A 14,513-nucleotide genomic window follows, 5' to 3' on the forward strand; every position below is an offset into this window, starting at 1 on the left:
GGGAGGGGAGGTTGGGTGTTAGGTGGAGAGATCAACCCAAGGACTTGTATGCATGTATATAAGTCTAACCAGTGGACACAGACACCAGGGGAGTACGGGCATGAGTGGGGGGGGGGGTGGAGCACTGGGGGGATAAGGACACATATGTAATACCTTAATCAATAAAGAACGGGGGGGGGGAAAGCAAAAAAAAAAGAACTATATAAAATCCCCTTTCATTTTGGTTTACCAAAAATACTGTTTCCCCACTCATAACCAGTAATTTCTGTTAAGAGTAGATGCAAACCCAGCCCTGGCCAGTTTGTTCAGTGGTTAGAGTGTGGGCCTATGATCCAAAGGGTTGCTGGTTCAATTAAGTTAAGGGCACACACCTGGGTTGCAGGTTACATCCCTGGCCTCATTCCCTCATTCGGGTATGTGCAGGAGACAACTGATCCAAGCATCTCTCTCATCCATGGTCTTCTCTCTCTCTCCCTCTTTCTCTCTCTCTCATCCTCTCTCTTTCTCTCCCCCTTCCTCCCTCCGTTCCACTTTCATATATAAATATATATATATATAAAATCTCTCCTCAGCATCTGTGTCATCTCAGTGTTGGCATCCTTTGATTGTCTTTTCTCACTCCAGTTGAAAATTTCTTTTTCTTGATATGACAAGTGGTTTTGGCTATATGCTGGACATGTTCAGAAAATTATGAAATTCAGGGTGTTATTTAAATCTCTTGTAGCAGGTGTCCTCTTGGCTGCACAGGGCTGGGAGGGGAGCACTGCAGTTGTAATAGTTTTTGATAGATTCTACATATGAGCTCTATTAGTTACATAACTTGCAAAAGTTTTCTCCCATTTTGTGGGATATATTATTTTCTTATTTCTTTGGATATTCTTTTAAAAAAATATCTTAATTGATTTCAGAGAGGAAGGGAGACGGAGAGAGAGAAACATCAATGATGAGAATCATTGATTGACTGCCTCCTGCACGCCCCCTACTGGGGATTGAGCCCACAACCCAGGCATGTGCCCTTGACCAGAATCGAATCCCAGGACCCTTTAGTCTGCAGGCTGATGCTCTATCCACTGAGCCAAACTGACTAGGGCATCTTTGAATGTTTTTTAAATTGCACTCATATACTCTGTGAGGGACATTCTTGGCACAAATGTTAGATCTTTTGTAATGTCTCACACATTCCTGAGGCTCTGTTCGTTTTTTTATAGTCTGCTTACTCTCTGTTGTTCAAATTGGATAATTACTGTTGTTATATCTTCAGAATCATTGATTCCTCTTCATTTTGCTTTTGTGCTCATCCATTTAAAATTTTTATTTTGGCTGTTATGTATTCCAGTTCTAAAATTTCCATTTGCTTCTTTGTTTTTTTAATCTTATATTTTTTTGATGAGGTATTTTTTTTTGTTTCAAGAATGTTTATAAATTCTGAAATACATATTTTTAAATATATTTTTATTGATTTCAGAGAGGAAGGGAAAGGGAGAGAGAGAAAGAAATATCAATGATGAGAGAAAATCATTGATCGGCTGCCTCCTGCATGCCCCACATGGGATCAAGCCTGCAACCCAGGCATATGCCCTTGACTGGAATCGGACCTGGGACCCTTTAGTCCGAAGGCTCATGCTCTATCCACAGAGCCACACCAGCTAGGGTGATTTCTGACATATTTTTTATGGTGGCTGCTTTAAAATCTTTATTGTATAATTTCAGCATCTGTGTCATCTCAGTGTTGGCATCCTTTGATTGTCTTTTCTCACTCCAGTTAAAAATTTCTTTTTCTTGATATGACAAGTGGTTTTGGCTATATCCTGGACATGTTCAGAAAATTATGAAATTCAGGGTGTTATTTAAATCTCTTGTAGCAGGTGTCTTCTTGGCTGCACAGGGCTGGGAGGGGAGCACTGCCTTGTTGCTATCAAGTGGGGAAATCCAGGTTCCCTCCTCAGGCTCCTCCAGGCCTCCTCTCTGCCTGGGCTGAGGGGGAGTAGCCCAGAGATACTGTGGGACAGGGAGGAAGCCTTGGTGGGCAGGGTGGCGGTGAAAGTGCCCAACCTGTGACTTCAGATGAGGATGGGGCCACATTCTGTGTATGACATCTGGCTTGAGTAGGGAAGTCTTTTGTCTTGCTAGGTTACCCTCCTTACATATCTAAGAAATATTAAGACATTGACTTCAGGCAACAAAGGACAATGACCCCTTGGAGATGGGAAACAAAACTATCCCCACTTACTATCTGGAAAAAGTGCAAGGCTCCAGGCAGCATCCTCCTGTCAGACCCGGGGGGTCACCCTGAGTTGAGAGCCAGGGGCAGTCAAGGTGGCTGGAGTTCACACGGGAGAATTCCTTAGGAGGGAGCTGCACAGCAAGAGCACTGAGGTCTGCAGAAGGACCCATCAACCCATCAATTACTTGTGGGCGAAAGAGTGAGTGCTTGTGAGGAAATTACTCCTGACCAAGGAAGACCTACCCAAAAGGATTAGAGGAAGCGGTGTTTAGAGCTGAAAATAGTGCCTGCCTTCAACAGCCGTAGTGGAAAACCTTGTAACTCCTGTGGCATTGGGAGAGCAGTGGGAGGACTCTGGACGCAAGAGTGGAAAAATTAGCCCCACAGTAAACCTAGCTCTGGTCCCAACTTACAAACCTTAAAAGCAAGGCTCAAGTAGAACACAACGGTTTGCAAGTAACTGTGTTCCAGAAAAAAGCTTAAGAACATTTGTAAGAATACAAAATATAACACCCAGCGAAGTACAATTCACAGTATCTGGCCTCTAATAAGAAATCACAGAGGTGCAAAGAAGCATGAAAATAAAACCCATACTGAGGGGAACACCAGCCAGTTGAAAATGTCCAGAAATAACACAATCATTGCATCAGTAAACAAGGACATTGAAACAGATCAGTAGGCAAGGACTAGAGGAAAAAACAGCATGTTAGGAGGCATGGAAGACCAAAAATATGCAAATCAAATTTCCAGAGGTGAAAAATATACTGGATGTGGTCAGCAGATTAGACTGCAAAAGAGACAAGTGAACTGAAGACATAGCAATAAAAGAAATACCCAAAGTTAAACAGGAGAAAGACTGAGGAAGAAAGGCTCTCTGGTGTCTACCCTCCGGGTGATGTCTCAGTCTTAGTGTTGCTATGGAAACCCCAAGAGAACCAAGCCAGACAAGTCAGGACACCACACCCACATCTGCGCATGGTCGTGCCCAAGAAAGGAAGGGTTCTTTTTATCCATCCCCGCCCCATACACCTCTCCCAACCACCTGGCCACTCGCAGGCCCTGATGGCTGCTGCAGCCACCTCTGTTCTTCCTCAATGCTCTGTCTGGGAGACCATTTATCTGGGCCCAAGGAGAACAGAGCTTGCTTACTGCTCCCCAAGACTGCGAGCTAGGTTGTTCTCCCACGTCAGCAGGAGTTCTCGTTGAGAAGAGTTTTGGGACGGGAAAGAGTGGGACCCTGTGTCTGAAACATCACCATTAGAGCCTTCCTTGCAGATTTTCAAGGGTCTTCCAAAACAAGTAGCACTTCTAAGCCCAAAGAGCTTAGAAGGGCAGAGGAGAGCCTGCATTCAGCCAGGCTTGGGGAACGTGGGGGGGGGGGGCGCGGGACAGGGAACAGGGGGAGGTGTTCGTCTACGTGACCCCTCTGCAGGATGGCCCAAGCCTGCCTGGGCTCTGGGTTGGCCTTCCCTGGCTTCAGGGCCCCTTGGGCATGATTCAGTGTCATGGAACCTGCTTCCCTGTCTGCACAGTAGAAATGACAATAGCTCCTACCTAATAGAATTGTCATGAGGTGGCAGTAAAGAACCTGTGAGGAGCTCTTAGCTGCAGTCACACCAAGAAAGACACCAGTGCCTGGGGACTTCATGTTTAACCCTTGAGGGAACCAAGCTCAGCAGAGGGTGCTGGCCAGGATAGAGCCCAATGCCGACCACATGGTAGCTTTCTCCCCGCTCCATCACCCCCGTTCCCCACCTTCCTACCTGGTGAGCTGGAAGCCCTTGCCCTTTCCATTACTGTGGGAGCCTTGCTATGCCAGGGCAAGGAGGGCACCCTGGGGACAGACTGCCCCCAAAGGGGTCAGACACCTTTGATGTTGGCACCAGGGGCCAGCGAACTGTTTGACTCTGGTTAAGTGGGGTGAAGGGCAGGACAGCCCTATCGGAGCATCTGGCCACCCAGGCAGCTCCCTGGCATGCTGTGTCAGTGTGCATTCCTGTCATTGTTTGCCCAAGGCAGGGCACAGGTTGAAACTGGAGGCCCAGCCCCGCTTTTAGAAGTGAGAGGTCCATGGAAATATGCTGTCTGTCCACCTGTGCTTCCCCTGCTGGCCATTCTTCCTGGGCTGGGTGACAGCATGAGTCAGAAGGGACCCTCTGGACCGATGCACTTTCTCCTCCCACAGTCACTTTCCATCCTGAGAGCCGAGGAAGCCACTGTCCTAGCCTTGCTCTGGGGGGTGGGTATGGGAGATCTTGTGTGTGGCGGGTAGGGGTGGTGGTGGGAGGTGGATAGCCAGGACACCCAGGAGCAGGTGCATGCTGGGGGTGGGGACACCTCCATGGAGGACGTGGCCTGCCAGCTGGGCAGGGTTTAGGCCAGCGGATGACCATGTGGTCATCACCACCATCATCATCATTGTCACCAACATTCATAGCTCAGTGTGTGAAGAGTGTGCTGTCTGATTGTCACATGATGCCCATGACAGCCATGCCTCACTCCAGCTGGTGAGTGTCCACAGGTCGTCATTAGTTCTAACCTCAGAAACTGGAGGCCTCTGAGGGGCCACGAGCCTGAACACTGTCCCCACACTCAGGGACAGCTCTTGGCTTTCTGCAATGTCATCAGTGCAGGTTGCTAATTCAGCCCCTCTGTTCTGCCTTAGTGACAACCACAGAAAGCAGCCGGATATCTTAAAAGAGGAGCGTGTACTGCCCAAAGGTCCCTCTGTGTACTGGCTGTATGACAGGCTGTACCTTCTCTTTATAAGAGTAGCATTCCATTGTAGATGTACACTAATCCATCCATTTGTTCACTGATGGACACTTAAGTCACATCCATGTCATGGCCATCCTATATAATAAAAGGCTAATATGCAAATCAACCGAACGGTGGAACGACCGGTTGCTATGATGCACACTGACCACCAAGGGGCAGACACTCAATGCAGGAGCTCCCCTGGTGGTCAGTGTATTCCCACAGGGGCAGTGCCGCTCAGCCAGAAGCCAGGCTTATGGCTGGCAAGTGCAGCGGCGGCAGTGGCGGGAGTTTCTCCTGCCTCTGCGGCAGCACTAAGGATGTCTGACTGTCCGGGAGCCCTCGGGGATATCTGACAGCAGGCTTAGGCTCACTCCCCCCAAGGGCTCAGGCCTGTGAGAGGGCACAGGCCAGGCTGAGGGACTCCCCCTCCCCCCGCCCCAGTACACGAATTTCGTGCACTGAGCCTCTAGTTGTGAACAATGCTGCTATGAACATGGGGTACAGATATCTCTGGGATCGTGATTTCCTTATGCTGAGTGAAATGAGTCAGCTAAAGAAAGACAAATACTTGTGATTTCATATGTGGACATTAAAAATCTCATAGAAACAGATCAGATTTGTAGCTGCCAGAAGTGGGGGTTTGGAGGGGGGGTAGGAGAATTGGGTGAAAGTGGCCAAAAGGTGCAGACTTGCAGTTTTAAGATAAATAAGTCTTGGGGATCTAAGGTACAGCATGGAGACTATAGTTAATAATAATGGATTATATATTTGAAAGGTGCTAAAAGAGCATATCTTAAAACTTGTCGTTGTAAGGGAAACAAATTTGTAACTATGTGCGGTGGCAGATGTTAACTAGACTTACTATGCTGACCATTTCACAGTATATATACATGTCAAGTCAAGCGGTACACGTGACACTATGGCTGGCTTCTCCCTGTGCCCTTTGGAACCTTTGATGTCACTAGTCAGGGAACTAGTGACCTGGAAGGACTTGCTTGGCATGACTGTGTCCGCTGCTCCCGGAGGCACAGGAGCTCGGTCATGGCGAGATGTGGCAGTGACGGGAACGTGGGGGCTCTGAGCCAGACCCTTTGAATGGAACCGCACCGCCTTGCTGTGTGACCTTGGGTAAGTCATGTAGCCTCTCTCTCAGATGCCTCGTCAAAATGGTATCGAGCACAAATGATGTCACAAGGATTACGTGAAGGAGTGAAGCGCCCCCAGCAGCCCAGGCACCCAGTGTCGCTGACAAGTCTCCCCTTCCTGCCCTGGTGACCGTGTGTTGGCTGAAGCAAGTGGTGGAAGCTGAGCACCTGCGTTTATCAGGCTCCATAGTATCTGTAGGGCCTGGCACTGTGACTCCCCAGGTTAACAGTGAGGGAAGCAAGCCACTGGAGAACCCCAGCCTCTGCCTCCAGCACCCCAGCTCCTAGCCGTGGCCACAGCCAGGGATGGTGGAGGCACACAAAGGCCTTTGAGTCACACACAGAGGGGGGGAAATCGCTGTAATTTGTTTTTCCAAATTGTGTTATTTTAAATGCCCTGGGTGAGTGCCCATGTGAGTGCTCATGTGCAGGGACACTCAGCTGGGCCAGAGGCACTTTGTCCCCTGAAAGGCCCCATTGTGACCCCAAACTGGCCTGAGTGGTCCCGGAACAACAGGCCCTTGTGTGGCCCCAAAGGCTACTCACTCCGCCCACGGTTGGCAGTGCGAGCATTTTGCTCTTCAAGGTCAGCACAGGGAGGCTGTGGGTTCTGACAAGTCTCTTTAGTTCTGTTCTAGAATGTCGGTGAGGCCCAGCCCCAGTGAACTGTGTCCTCCCCAGAGGATGTAACCAGGGGGGACCAATGTGAGCAGAAGGGAGGATCAGGGGTCTGTCCCCTGAATGCAGATGAAGCCCCTCCCAGGCCACCCTGCCCTGCTCAGAGAAGGCTCCCAGGAGGTGCCACCAGGGTCCCCATGAAGCCAGGGGCCACGGCCACTGTAGCCACAGGCGAGGACCTGCGCCAGCCCGGCTGGATTTGATCCACAGCCGTCTTTGCTCTGTCCTCCCGTGATGCGCACCCTCACCACACACGTGTGACTGTGGTGGGGTCTGCTCTGAAAGCTTTGGCTCTGGGTCACATTGCAGACATCAGCCTCTTCTCTTCTTTACAAAGCAGTGCCATGACACTGGCACCGCTGGGACTTCACCCTCCAGTGGTCAGGGGCAGTGCCTCTGAAGGCCCTTGCCCCCTGGCATGGGGCACACTACAGGGTCTCATCTCACTGTCACTTCCCAAGGGGCTGGAGGACAGATTTGCAGGAGGGCAGGTCTGGGCCCTGGAGGGTGGTAGGTGAGCACAGGGCTCCAGGGACAGCAGGAGCAGGACCTGCGTGCAGCTCCCGTTCTCACCACCTGAGTGGAGGCGTCCTCACCTGTGAAGCGACAGTAGTGGTCATCTGCGGTGGCCACTGGCAGGATGAAAGGACCCTACGGGTATGTAAGGTGTATATGCTGTGGGTACCGGACCCAAGGAGAGAGCTCCAAAGATGGCAGAAAGATGGTTACACACATGCAGGTGTGGGCCTCAGCAGTCGTGGGCGGGTGTTGGTGCTACCTGTCCTTTGGTCCAAGTCAGGGCCACCAAGCAGGCAACATATAAAGAATGCCCCACTGGCTGCTGGGGTGGCACCAAGATAGGCCCCAGAGGAGGTCCCCTCCTGCCCAACACCTAGAGACAGAATGGGGAGGCATGGTGGCCACAAGAAGCTTTGGGGGGCAGACACCATCCCATACCTTGAGGGACCAAAGGTCCCAGCACACAGTCGGTGCTCAGTCAGTGCTCATTCTTTGCAGAGGCCCGCCCATCAACCAGTACTAGTATTTGGACCTGCAAACACTTCTAAAATAGCTGATGCAGGAACTGAGCAATGAGATGCAATGGGGGAGGGGGGAAAGGGTGGCCTGTGGGGAAGGAAATTGAAGCCAGGGGAGGGCATTTTGAGGCTGCCCCTCCCATTAACATCCATTATGAACTAATGCAAATCAAAGACCAGATGAAGCTGCCGATTGTAAAATTAAGTCGAGGTGGGAGAGTCCCCTGCAAAGCCTTGGTCTGGTTAAGGGTTCCACAGTTGGGCCCATTTGCAACTGAGAAAGAGAAAGTAGAGAAAGATCATATCCAAGTTTAAAGAGTGGGATTAAAATGTGGAAACCTTGAGAAATTCAACTAAGCCTTCCGCTTCTCTTTTTTGATTGGGGGAAGAGGGTCAAAAATAAAGTTCCATTAGCATCATGGTGCCAACTCACTGGCAGTTTTTTTTTAAAAAAAATGAGACTTCCCTCAATCATTTGATTGTAAATGTTGTTAAACACCTGACAAACTTCCTCTCATTTCTTAATTCAGGGGAAAACCCCAATCAAACCTTTGCTCCTGCCCGGCTCGGTTGGTTGGAGCAACGACCCGTACACAGAAAAGTTGAGGGTTTGACTCCCAGTCAGGGCACATATCTAGGTTGTGGGATTGATCCCCGGTTGGGGCATGTACTGGAGGCAACTGATCAATGTTTCTCTCGCATTGATGTTTCTCTGTCTCCATTCCTCTCTCTCAAATCAATAAAAAAATATCCTAGGTGAGGATTTTAAAAAAAACCCTTTGCTCCTAATTTACTGTGAAGATTTTATTTACATTTGGTGTTAAGTGGACTCATTAAAAGTGCCCCTTTTCTGCTACCATTACCCTGGGATAGTAAAAGACAACCCGAAAATACCCGAGGCCCAGTTCAGCCATGGGGTCCCCAGGGTGGAAGGGAGGTAAACAGTCTACTAGTTGAACCTCTGCCTGACCCTTCAGCCTTTGCCCTGCGTGGCCGCTGGCAGGTCAGGCAGCCTCTGCCTGTGCAGCCCATGGCCAGGAGCTGACTGTGTGAGGCACCCCCTCTGGTGTCCCAGTCGGAACATCACTAACTTCTCTGGGCGGCAGGACAAAGGCGCATTTGATGCCGAGAGCTGGGCTTTCAGGAGTCCTGAGTGCCCTCCTTCCTAACCGCCCTGTCCTTTCAACCCAGACACCTCATACCCGCAGCAGGCGCTCACCATTGTCACACTGCACTCTGGAGTCTGGTCCTCTTTCTCTCTTGTGAAGTGGCCCAAGGAAATACTAGGACAGTTGGCTATCCACGCCCCTACCTGGAGCAGAATCGGCGCACACGTCCGAGCGCTTCTGATCAGCTGCCCGGAGAATGAGAAGCAGCTTCTGCACCTCGTTTTCTGTGGCTTAAAGACGTTCTAAATGAGCACAGACCCTTGTCTTGTAGGGAAAAGAAGGGGACCCTCAGGCTGGTACTTGGGGAGTGTCCAGGGAGGATGAAGCCATCCTGGCACACGCCCTGGTAGCTGGGGCGGGTGGATGCCCAGTGCCAGGCTCTGAGATCACTGCAGTGGCCGAGCACACAGCTGCCACCTGAACTGCCATCTGTCGCTGCCTCTAGAGTCACTCTGAGCCCAGGAGGCCTCAGAAAGAAAGCGGACGTGATGGCATTCCCGATACAAAAACACCCACCAAAGCACTGGACATAAAGGCACTTTATGGAGTGTCTCGAAGGCTTATCATCTTCCACCGTGGACACTGTGAACATTTGTTGGGCGAGTTTTATTCCTGGTGACGGGTAGAATCTCCGTGAAGACTTAGAAACACGCCTCGACATGGGTGCTCCGAGAGCCCGGGACAATTCTGAGAGTTCGTGAGATCCGTCCAGCGTCAGCAGGGCCTTCGTTCCAGGGTCTCTCTGATCACAGCTCCCATTTCCCACCCCCATGGTGCCCTCCACCCCACCCCCCCAAAACAGGAAATGACCCAAGAAAGACAGACCTCGTTGGAGGTTAAAGGTGGCTGGCCCCCAACTCCAACACGAGGTCTGTGGGACAGTAAACATAGAAGCAGTGTTGGGCTTTTTTGGTTTGTTTTCTTTTTTCCCCCACGGAGAGCATGCCTGCATTCTACAAAGTTATGCTGGAAGGCGGGCTTGTCAGTTAGCACATCTGGGTGTTAGGCTAAAGTTCTTCCTCCGCTTTACGAAGACTTCCATCGGATTAAAGAAAACACGGCGTGGGCCACGTACAGCAGCGTGGCTACGTATGAAAACACCTGAAACCAAGACGAATGACCATTAGCGGGCAGGCTGGGGACAGGGCAAGGAGCGGGCTGTGCACCAGGTGGCTGCTCGCGCTCGTTCAGGGCGACAGACCCACCCTGTGCGGCCAGCCACTGCTTCCCACCACTCACGTGGCACTTCCTTGCTGAGCCCAGATGCAGCCCCAGAATGCTTTCGGCACAGAGCTCCAGCTGGCCAGCCCATCCACTGGACTGGGCGTGCAAGGTCAGCTATCTACCTTCTTGCCCGATCATGTGGGCGCCACCATCTAGAAACAGGGCCTCAGAAAAAGAGGATCCACTACTCTCCATGGAACACTTCCCTCCTCCACACCAGCAGGACCAGAGCCCACCAACTGCGGCCCCAGCAGCCTCTGCTGAGAAATAGGAACATGTGGGTTTGTTGCCCCTGGTGAAGGTCCCGATGATGCCTGGACAACTCAGACCCCAGCAGGATTTTCTTCTACGACTCTTCATGTCACAGGCCTGGGTGAGGGGCCAGGCTCACAGGAAGTGAAGGGCAGGCACCCAGAGGAGGGATTTTGAGCTTTTGCACAAAAGGGGGTGCTTACTGAGAAAGCTGCTGGAAGACAAGGCCAGCCGCTCTGGCGCTGGGAAGGAAGGCCTGGAAATATGGCTATTGGTCGCTTGATGGCTGTCACACCCCTGACTTTCCCCCTGGGCCCCCTGTACTCCCATCACCCCACTCTGGTGGCTGGCCTCCCTAAAAGCTGCCTGCCCTCAAGTCAACTATCTGCACCTGGTTTTATGACCTTGGGCTCAGGGTCAAGAGTTTCCAAGCCAGGCACAGCATTTAGGGTGGCCACGCTTCCGTGACTTTGGAAAATGCCCATTAACAGCGGCGGCACCGTGCTGCTCTGTCCCCTACTCCACACATGGGCGAACCCTTCAGTCTCGTTGGCCAGGGGCGATGAGTAAGCCGAGTTACTTAATAACAAACATAAGAGAACTCATCCGGGGACTCCCAAGTCCCCTGTCTGGAAGGAGCAGTCACACATGTCTGCGCAGCCCCCTAAGAAGACCTCCCCCACCAGCAGGGGGCAGTTCCCCGTCTGGGCAATTCCAGACCCATGAGAACCCTCCACAGAAACTCCTCAGAAGTTCCCACGGGAACAGGAAACAAGCTCCCGGGGCCCTGGTTCTCCCCCGTGACCTGGCGTGGTAACAGTGCCTACATCCTAGGGGCTGGGAGGGTCGAAGGAGAGTGTTCCCGGGGGACTCCCAGGCCGGACACTCGGCTGTCATGTCTCTTCCCTCCTTGAAGGCCGGGCACACAGCCCTGGGCCAGCCCGGGCCTGGGCAGCGCAACACTGACTGATGGCGAGGCGAGCCTTGGGCCATCACTGCCCTTCCCCGGGCTTTGCTTCTTCAGAAAGGAGGGGAAGGTGTGGTTCATTCAAAGTTAGTGAACTGAAACAATAGAAATGGGGCCTGTGTGTGTGTGTGGGGGGGGGGGGGGGGGTAGGCTGCGAAGGCAGAGGCTGGAGGACTCACCACAGCGGAGATGTTCTCGTGGTACTGCCTGTAGGTGTAGCCCTCGTACATCTGGATGGTGGCCAGCGCTTCCAGGACGGAGGCGCTGAGGTAAAACAGGGCGGCGGTGCAGTGGTAGGCTGCGTCCTGCGGGGTCAGAGAGGTGGGGCCCGGCGTGGATGTGAGGGACAGTCCACGTCTGTCCTCACCCGGCCTGGCTTCGGTCCCCCTTACCCTCCCATCACCACCCCCGCCGGTGCCCTCCTCACAAACTAATCGGCGCTTCCCCGCAGAGATTTCTCTCACTGGTTTGGGGCCAGAGCAAGGGCTTCGATGAAGAAGGGACGCTGTTTTCCCCTGAGGTGGGACCAAGAAGGGGGGGCGGGGCACAAGAGCAGCTCGGCATTTATTTAATCGGTGGAAATGGCTCCGGACCTGAGCAGTTCCCAGTCCCAGGGAGGATGTGGCCTTGGTGGCCAGCGCAGGGCAAGAGGCCCAGGCAAATCCGCACCCGCTTCAGGGCAGGTAACAGCAGGTTCTCAAGTGTTACCCTCTTCATGGGCCTCGAGGCAGAATTTATGCGGATGGAGACCACAGGTCATCTCCCGCCCCCTTCCATGTCCCTCGCTGGCAACCCTGCTGGAGGAGGCGTGACTGGGAGCTGGGCAATAAGCATGGCCTCACATCGGGCAGCCAAGGCCAACGCCAAGGGCAAGGTGGAAGCCAGCCCTCCGGAGGAAGGAGGGGCCACGAGGACCTGGCCGGTGCCGGCAGTGAGGGCAGGGGTGGGCTGCTGGGTTTCCGTGAAGAAGACCGCCCGGCGGCAGGGAGCCCTGGCTGCCTGGACAGCTTGAACTTGGAACATGGGTGGGCCACGTCTACAGGGCAGCCTCGCCCAGCACGGGAAAAGCCCGCCTCCCGGGAAGAGGGTCCAACACTGCTATCCCCCCTCCCCTCCCAGACATCCCAGGCTGGGACTCACCAGGGTGACCCAGGAAGCCTCCCCTCCGTGGGCACCGATGATGTACAGGACGAGCAGGGTAGTGGTGGCCACGAAGCAGAACACAGACACGAACATCACCCATCCCTGGACCAGTGGCATGGGCACCAGTGACGAGGCGATCAGAATCCACACCAGGCCCCCGAAGACCTGCAGAGGGAGCGCGGGAGGGAGGGGTGAGCATGGGGCTGGGGAGGGCCAGACCCAGAGGTCACGCTGGGCAGGAAACGGAAGGGAGGCAGAGAGCACGCGGACACTGTCCTCATGGGGAAGACTCTCTCATCCCCTCTAGGCTCGGATCACCCCTCCCCGTCTCTCCAATCCCCTGCCTGATTGCCTTTTCCATTTTTAAAAATACAATTCAGATTTTCAATTTGATAAATGCTTATATCACATTTATATACCAGGCACTGTCCTGAAAATATTAACTCAGGCCCTGACCGGTGCGCCTCGGTTGGTAGAAGTGTTGCTCAGTCCACTGAAAGGCTGGAGGTTCGATTTCCGGTCAGGACACAGAGGTTTCAGGTTTGATCCTCAGCCCTGGCTGGGGAGCATGCGGGAGGCAACCAATCGATGTTTCCCTCTCTCCCCTTCTGTCTAAAAAATAATCAATGAAAATGTCCTCAGGTGAGGATTAAAAAAAAATATATATAAAATCTTAGTTAATCCTCACAACAACCATATGAGTGAGGTACTGACCCATCTGTCAGAAATTGAGGTACATAGAAGTAGGTAATGTATCATCTAGTTTATCATTAGAAGGGTTGTTCTTTATTCTGAGGTTATATCCTTCCTAGTATTTTGATATTAAAATATCCTTTCCTTTATGAAATGGTAGTGACCAGCAAAATAAACTAGTCACCCTGTGTCATTAGCGTTTTGTTTGGTTTTTGAAATTTGACCCCTGAGATCCCCAAGTCTGGGAGGTGTGCTGACACCTGGAGTCCAGCTGGAGTGGAGAGGGCCCAGGTCAGCCCAGTCTCCCCACGCGGCCTAGGACAGGCCTGGGAGAAACACTGCCCATTGTTACCCGAAAGACACCCCCGTGATGTCCAGAGTCAGTGAGCCCATGTTTTCAAAGAGGAGCGTGAGGACAGACATGGGGCTCAGTGACGCCCCTCAATGCCACCGTTCCACGTTTCGAGGACGCGCTCGCGTGAATCCTTTGAGATTTTCTTCCCTCTCCTCGTCCCCCTTCATCCCAGTGAAATCAGCTCAGCCTCACCCCCGCCCCACCCAGTCAAGGCCTGTACGTGGAGCTGGAGATGGTGGACATGGCTTTGCAGTCAAAGGTTCCCAGGTGCTGGGGTGTGTGGCACTGGTTTTCTAAGCGTCTGCTCCCAGCCCTATGTGCCCTGTGGTCTGAACTCATGCGGTCCCTGCTCCCCCCTGCTGGGTAAGAGAGCCCACGGTCCTCATGCGTGCTCTCGGCCACTGAGCTGAGAAACACCAGGAGAGAATCACATTTGATGGAAAAACCAGTGCAGTGAAGAGTCTGGATTTATCAAAACCAGGCTGGGCCTAATGCATCAGATATGGGCCTCTGTGCCCAGAAAGCCTTCTTATTGATGCATCTGAGCTGCCCGAGGCCCGTGACAGAGCCAGTAGGCCACAGGTACACCTTACAATAACGAGCAAAATCAATTAACTACAAACCCTTGGGCAGCCATAGAACAAGATGCGTGTGCAGATTCCACCCACGGTGGCCTTTAGGATCAAGCAGATGGCTCGGCCTTTTCCATATGGGCACTGACAAAGGGACTCGAGCGTGCTGATAGGCATGCAGGACGTGGATTTAGGAGGCAAGAGAGAGTGGCACGGAGAGGAGGAGGAGGGGGGTCAGTTCCTGGCTGGTTGGCAGAGGCAAGGGTCTAGGATACTCCTCTCCTGAGCATCCCC

General features: G+C 52.6%; 1 protein-coding gene across 1 annotated transcript in view; it reads right to left on the reverse strand.

Moving 5' to 3' along the window:
* Positions 1-9,537: 9,537 nt before the first annotated feature.
* The window catches only part of MAL (mal, T cell differentiation protein), a 23,113-nt gene continuing 18,137 nt past the window's right edge, over positions 9,538-14,513 (reverse strand). Inside the window, exons 2-4 of the mRNA XM_006100855.3 lie at positions 12,597-12,764; positions 11,636-11,761; positions 9,538-10,114 (exon numbers count right to left, since the gene is read on the reverse strand). Of these exons, the coding sequence (XP_006100917.1) occupies positions 10,040-10,114; positions 11,636-11,761; positions 12,597-12,764 (369 nt within the window). The 3' untranslated portion in view covers positions 9,538-10,039. The remainder of the gene's footprint in view (positions 10,115-11,635; positions 11,762-12,596; positions 12,765-14,513) is intronic.

This window comes from Myotis lucifugus, unplaced genomic scaffold, assembly GCF_000147115.1.
Source record: "Myotis lucifugus unplaced genomic scaffold, Myoluc2.0 scaffold_331, whole genome shotgun sequence".
Lineage (NCBI taxonomy): Eukaryota > Metazoa > Chordata > Mammalia > Chiroptera > Vespertilionidae > Myotis > Myotis lucifugus.